General features: G+C 39.7%; 1 protein-coding gene across 1 annotated transcript; it reads right to left on the bottom strand.

Moving 5' to 3' along the window:
• Positions 1-2562: 2562 nt before the first annotated feature.
• Positions 2563-6368, bottom strand: LOC124777811. The gene is made up of 3 exons (XM_047253330.1): positions 6339-6368; positions 3537-3755; positions 2563-2870 (listed from the first exon to the last, which is right to left on the bottom strand). Exons 1-3 carry the CDS (start codon positions 6364-6366, stop codon positions 2809-2811), a joined length of 309 nt encoding a protein of 102 aa, XP_047109286.1. The 5' UTR covers positions 6367-6368; the 3' UTR covers positions 2563-2808.
• Between the last annotated feature and the right edge of the window lie 1153 nt (positions 6369-7521).

Raw genomic sequence — 7521 nt, 5'->3', positions numbered from 1 at the left:
TTGGCCTGCCTACTGCCAAGTACACCATGTTGTGCTTAAGACAATTTTATGGAGCAGGATCAGGACATCGCTATGAGTTAACCAACAGCAGTTTATGAGTATACCACTGAGATCCTCAAGCGTCCTGGGTATCTGCATATCCTCGGTATAGGCTGCCAGGAAATCAAAGACATCCGTTCGTATTTTATACGACAGGCTTCACATGCGCATTCCATTTCATATATAGAAATTATGGTACAAAAACAAGACTAAGATGCCTGAGCCTAGACTTTATAATATGATAGGGCATATTTTTTACCATTACGTTTCCCTTCAGGTATTTATAATTAAGCCGAGATGCCACCAATTGCACAATGTCAATTGTTGTTTATATCGATCTGAAGTTAGTTGTTGTTTATATCGATCTGAAGTTGTTTATACTATTGGTCGGCACAGACAACTGAACACTCAACAGACGCTATGAGAGGGTTCTCCACATTGTCTAAAACATGGTTTATTAATTTTGCATTCAGACCTCAGTCTTTCAAGTGTTTTGATGTTTTCCATAGCTTCATCGCCTCTTACGCTTGTCGCTCGAATCTACCAGACTTTATTAACATTCTACATCATTATTCTTCATATATACACGTTTACTCCTCAACATAGTCGCCCTAAAGACGAACACAGTTCTCGCAACGAGAAACCAGTATGCTAATACTATCACTGTACAATGTCTGACATTGTCGACGTTAGTACTACCTTGCCTGCACCACTTCATTGCTATCAAAGTGAAGTCCTCAAAGGTGTTGCTTCGGCTATAGAAGCAGATGATAGCAGACTGGGACAAAGTCGGAATTGAATGTATGATGATGGATGACGATGAACCCGAGGCGTCTGCTTGTTGCAGACGCCGCTACGTTCGTTTCTGGTCTGGCTCTGTCACGCTGAAGGGGAGGGTGCTCTGCGTGTGGACGAACACTTCGAATTCGTGATTTTAGTTTTCTGAGTTTTTTCTCAGGCACCGACGAGGTTACGTCAGACAACGCCATGTTACACTTCACAATTCGATGTCTTTTACCGGCAGTTTGAGTGATCGATCCGGAAAAGTCGACTAAATGCGTGATATGTATTTCTTCAGCAGATGTAGACAATAGAATAAAGAATTGTGAAGAATTTCTTTTCAGCAAGCCCTCGTAGCAGAAAATTATTCTGCATCTAGGGAACGGTTACCATTCTGAAATGTTCCGCACTACTCGCGATGAATTTGGTAAATTCATTTTTTTTATCATTTACATCGCCATATTCAATAAAGTCTTAGCATTTTGTCTACTTTGCATGGATTTCTTGTCTGCTTGATATACCGACTATATCACAACCGCCAATAGTCTGCGCTATATTTTTTTTCGGTTTTTATCTCCAATAACATTACTGCCCACGTGCTTCAGAACTACCTGAGCATGCGTTTAAGCAGTCTATATCTCCTGATATTCATGGGCTATCAGATGTGTATTTCTATATTCTAAGCCTGTAATTAAGGTCTACTTCATTTTTGGTCAGCTTTCAGTTAAGTGTCACTGAGATTACTTACAATTTGTTCATATACAGTTACAGTTGTCATAAAATGCCTTCCAAGAGACAGCCAACTGAAGATTGTGATGCAGCTGTGATTGCTTCCGTATTTGTCCAATGGCGTTTATTTATATAACAGCTGAAGAGTTCACATAAATCCCTTATAAATACAACAGCATTAAGTTTTCGTTAATTTCATAAACAGTCATTTAAGTATAGTACTTAAATATATGTGAAATGTAAAGAGAGAAATGTAAACTGGACCGCTGTCCCTGCCAAGGATGGGGGATGTGGACAACAGCAGGGGAGGGTCCTGGTGAAGATACAACGACTCTTTGTTAGATTTTTACTAATTCATAGAGCGCAGACATTCTTATATATATATATATACCCTCCATTTTCTGGCACGATGCAGCGTCCCCTACAAATATTACGGCATCGCAACTGCAGGTGTATACGTCTTTAGTTTGCGAGGCGACTTCAGATGGCATGATGTGGCCGCGTTGCTACCACGGGTGGCAACCAGGGGTTCTGTGACGCTGCAGATGGCGTCGTTCCAGTGGCACGGCGATGGCGTTGCCCAGAGTGCAGGTCTGGCCATCGGTGAGGAGCAGGAGCAGTCGGATGGCCGGCCAGAGAAGACACCATTTTTTCTGGCTTTTAACTATTTCATGTGTTATCCAGGAAAGGCAAGGACAAGCCACTGTGTCAGTCATAAGTCTCCGCAGTGTCCATCGGTGTCATCGTTCCAGTTAAAGTGTTAAGGCAGGAACAGCGTATTTGGATGGTCCATGGTTAGCATGTATGGATGTTGTGTATTTTGTATAATTAACATGCAGTTATACTTTGCCACTATTTATGTAAAGCTACAGATTAGGAAATGTGTTCTACAATTGATATACAACAGTTGAGGACATGAAAGAACAGTTTTATTGTGTCACAATAAAACTATTAAAAGTCCAACAGAAAGATACAACAGGCTAAACCATGTTTAAAAAATAATTCTTCCACTCAGTTTGTAGCCTGATTGTAAAGCTGATTTATTGCATATCTTGAAGCAATCAGAAAGTATCACAAAACAAGATATGTTGATTCCACCAGTTTTTCTTGCTAGTGAAAGAGGTAAGTTCTACACTCTTGGAATTTACTTCTTTCTGTGAAAATTGTTGATGTCTTCAGTCAACAGCTCAGCCATCTCGTCTTCACTCAATCCTAGATGAGTCAGCTCCTCCAGGATGAGCCGACACACTTGCAATACTCCTAGTTCTTGGGACAGTCGGACAGGACTGGTTTACACAGACTCTTTGGTTTCACCACGTAAACTACAATAAATAGAAGAAATATATTTTAATAGAGTTAGAAACTATGAATAGAAATATATACCATTATACATTTACTACTGATAACACAATGATAAGTCATCAACTACTTACATGGCATGAATTTCATTTTTCGCTCTCTTATGGTGCCATAACAGTGAGATTGTGGAAGACCTCTAGGTACCAAACAGGCAACACAGTACTGTCAAAATAAACCCCACAGCACGAATATCTATTGCCTATTAAAATATCTCTTCGCTAAATGTTGAGACCAAAGCCCATGGAGAACTTCATGTACCTTTATATAATATAATTCGGATAGTAGAACTCAGATTCTACATCGTAGAAAGACAAAAAATGCATCACATTTAAGAGTCTAACAAATAACTGGAAAAAAGGGTTAAATATGTGCTGGAAATTGCTGTGAATAGTTTTGGTGAAGAATGTTAATGAGTTGCATTTTCGTAAAGTGCCGTATCTTTCATTGTTCACGGAGAGGTAACATTTTACCGTTAAAGTGTAACGTAAGGATAAACATTTTCCCTTGATGGTTTGATTTAACTCATATTCTCACATACACTTTGGAACCCTTCAAAAAATTTATAGCCAACAGTTTGTGGTTATCTTGTCAACAATGGATACAAAATCGTGCTAAGGAAAGAAACTTGCCCTTCGGTAGTAGGTTGTAGCAAGAATACAGCTTCAGTGAATTGGCATACAAGTAGAACTTGTTGTCTGCCTGGACACAAATGGTATCGTCGTCTTCTTCCGCGTACGACGCCGCCACCAATGTTCTCACAGACAGGATGGTGGCGGACGGCTGTTCCTCACCCTGGATGGCAGCAGTGGTCGACTCTTCTGGTCGTCCGTATACCGCCGCAACTGCGACTATAGAAAAGAATGAACATTATTACAGATTGCATTTTTGTCTACTGGCTGTTGGTGCAACTTTACCATCTAGCGCTCTGATACTATTGTCAGGTAATCTGATTGCCATGTGCTAGCTTGAATATACGGAGATAAAGTGCAACTCAAATTACTAGTGCCACAATTCTGCCACTTGCAAATCTATCTCCTCTGGATGGTAATGGTACTCTGTTGTCTGGTAGACTCTAAGTTGTACATATATCCTAAGTAACTGTTATTAGGAAAGCTGTAGCAGCAGATTACGGCATATTTGTGACACTTGTGTAGAATGCTAAAAGATGTTTTGTACCACAACACGAGACGGTTTTGGTACCTAATTGCTGATATAACTCAACATGTTGCTCTTAACAGAACAAAACGGATACTGGGAAAGATAATGTCAAGGGTACGACGAGGAAGTGTCACATGCCCACTACTGATCACAATACACTCGGTATAAAAGAAGTGCTGCATACTTAGAGAGGTAGTTTGGATCAAACCATTAGAAATGTCCAGTACAAATGGGCTCAAAACGCTTTCCGTAAGAGCTATGAGCAGTTTGGGAAACTGTAAACCGTATTCATAGTTCTGGGTAGGTGCAGCACATACATTAATTCTAACTGAACCAGTATGTGTTGTGAACAGCTTGTGAAAACCATTTACATTGTGGTTTTTTCTCTACTTTTGCCATAATAATGGTAGCCTCTTATTACAAAGGTAAGTACCAAACACCATATTGAGCATGACCTTTAGCGACGACTCACAAATGCAGGTCATATGTAATACCCGAAGTCTCATGTATTTTTCAGCTACTTCCTTTCATGAGTTTCTCGTAACTACATCTACTTATGAATTTTGTCATTAATTAAATTTCATCGAAATATAATGTATGCTGCATGAATAAATAAGAAATAATTACATAGATCGTTGTAATAAATAAGCTGCCAGAGACAAAAAAATTATGTTCAACTAACGCAAAGAATATATTTCACGGAAAAATAACATTGTTGTCGCGAACACACGCAGTCCTAGAACAGAGGGCAGAGATGAGTTGCGAAGCGTCTATGGTGCGGTGGAGACATGTGTGACGGTCCGCAAATGCCAAATGGAGATTGTTATCGAAATGGTGTTACAATATGTATGTGGGCAGGCAAAATATAATTAAGTCAGGACGTGTATGGACACACAACGTGATCGCAAGAAGATGTTGGAATTAATGAAGACTGCTGTACGCATAAATTTTATTCAAGCTGCTGACTAATCAAGAGGAGCCTACCGCCAATAATGAATTTCGTAATAAGCATTACATCAGAAGCAACGCATCGCAAAGTAAGATACAGCCAGTATTTTTATAGCTCCATAACAGGTATGCCAGCGCAATAGTAACTTTTTGGGACATTCTTCAAAGCAAACTTTACAGACCCAGGTCGATCAAACTATCTGACAATAAGATCAAACTGGAAGTGATTCAAATTCAATTCATATTTTATTGACAAAAGTATGCTGGCTAACTGACAGTCAAAGAAAGTTTACGAGTTTATGTTGTGTTCTGTAAATGACTTTATTGCATATGTGTACGTAGCATTAGCATTAGCTAATAACAGTTGGCATAAATGACGGTTTCTATGGCATCATTTTCGGAATAACCGGTAAAGAACTGTACTCTGTTTTGGCCACGATTTAACATATTTTAAAACAGACAGCATTATCACGAATTACGTAATACAGCATAGCTTCTATGGACCGTTGCTAGTCGTTGCAGAATTATAATTAACATTATTGCATGTTAGATTTCAGTGTTCATGTTACACGTGTCTTCGCATCTAAGCTCACGCGAGTTCACTTCATTTTTTTGCCCCATTACCTTTCTTGCCCGGTACTTTCGTGATTAGCTATTTATCAAATTTAACTTTTACCCTTTTTGTTGCTGACTTCCTTTCTACTCAGCAATCTAAATTCGTGCAGACGACATTGGCATACCCAGTTACGGCTAACTAAAGCAAAACTTTATTTATTCCCATTCTTTTAATTTATATCGTTGTTGCACTCAGTAATCACTCGAGTGTTAACGATCAGGTAGTAACTCACTACGATCTATCAGCAAACGTTGATATTCGAATTAGGTGCCTTGTTTCCAATTACTATGGAACAGTAGGTACACCTGTCACAAAAAATATTTTTCTAGTTCAGGGACAATGTGAATAGTACAAGCTGCTACAAAACAACAAAATAACGACATCTCATTTGATTACTCATTACTTTATTACATTCTGTGGATGATTCGAGATAGCAAACAACTTATGTAGACATGATGTATTTCAAAGTAGTCAAGATGGACAAGTGCTCATGCCCATTAAGGTGTGCATTTCATAGTCCATGTGCAAAGGAATTTTTTCTTGTTTCCTTCCATACAAGCATCTCTCAAAATTGTGGCAGTGACCAATTCTTCTCCGAGTGTGTAAAAAGATTTTCAAGCGAATTGCTGTCTCAGAAATCATGTAAAAAGAAGGTAGAAAAAAAAACGTGTATCGTGAAAGAAAATTTATATATTCTGCCAATACTTACCAGCAACAAAGAACAGAGCAGCCTTCATTGCACTCGATAAGAAATACTACTGCTGCCGGTCTTAGATTTTCGTTTATATATGTTTAATCACCCAATGGCATCATCGAATGTTATCGTACCGTTCCTTTCTGATTTTCCGTTCCGGGAACTGTGGTGCAGCAACAAGCAGCAGATTGACTTTCCTTGTTTTTGGCAAGCTGCATTATCGTTCGCTCTGCCTTATTTATTACCAACGCTATTTCAACAACCGGGATAAAAAAGACGGGTTATCATACTGCACCGTTCACTTCCTTCTCATTCGACGTAGCCGCGCGGGGTAGCCGCGCTGTCTGAGTCTCCTTGTCACGGTACCTGCGGATCCCCCCGTCGGAGGTACGAGTTCTCCCTCGGGCATGGGTGTATGTGTTGTCCATAGCGTAAGTTAGTTTAAGTACCGTGTAGGCTTAGGGACAGATGACCTCAGTAGTTTGGTCCCATAAGACGTTACCACAAATTTCCTAGTTTCATTCGATGTCATTGGAAGAAGACGGGTATCTGTCACTTCTCTCTCAATTCGGTATCATTGTAGTAAAACCGAGAAAACAAAAAGGCGTGTTTCCACGTAAGTTAAGTGCCACAGGGCATCAACACAGCTGAGTTGATATGTCACACACGTCTTGTGGGCAGTCCCCGTTAAATGTGGATTGAGAAGAGAAAGCTCTAGTAAAAAAGTTAATTCCTAAATCAGCTCATAACGCTTTTTTTAAAATTAATACAAGACAGTTTAGGCACAGGCTCTAAATGAAGATTCTTTTTCTATCAACGAAGCCTCTGATAATGCAGTAAGGCTCAAACCCTGAAGAAATAAAATGTATAGATGCCACCGATCGTTCATGCTATGTACTTTGCGATCCAAACAGCTTTCCATTTTGAAGATGAGAGCCCGGTGCCTAGAGGATAGTACACCTACGAAATAAGTGCGGTGCGGTTATAAATATATGCACTGAAGCGCCAAAGAAACTGACGTAGGCATGCGTGTTAAAACACAGAGATATCTTAGGAGGGAGAATGCGGCGTTGCCGACAGCAACGCCTGTATAAGACAACAAGTGTCTAATGCAGTTGTTAGATCGGTTACTACTGTTGAAATGGCAGGTTATCAAGATTTAAATGAATTTTGAAGTGGCGTTATATAGCCGGCGCTT

The sequence above is a fragment of the Schistocerca piceifrons genome, chromosome 2 (genome assembly GCF_021461385.2).
Source record: "Schistocerca piceifrons isolate TAMUIC-IGC-003096 chromosome 2, iqSchPice1.1, whole genome shotgun sequence".
NCBI classification, from domain to species: Eukaryota; Metazoa; Arthropoda; class Insecta; order Orthoptera; family Acrididae; genus Schistocerca; species Schistocerca piceifrons.
Note: the sequence above shows the minus strand (reverse complement) of the source record. Positions and strands in the feature narration are given on the sequence as shown.

Coding starts and splice junctions, on each gene's coding strand:
- LOC124777811 (XM_047253330.1), bottom strand. CDS start 6,366: ATGAAGGCTGCTCTGTTCTTTGTTGCTG. Junction 3,756..6,338: donor TGCTCTGTTCTTTGTTGCTG/GTAAGTATTGGC, acceptor TCTTTTCTATAG/TCGCAGTTGCGGCGGTATAC. Junction 2,871..3,536: donor CTACAACCTACTACCGAAGG/GCAAGTTTCTTT, acceptor TATTTATTGTAG/TTTACGTGGTGAAACCAAAG.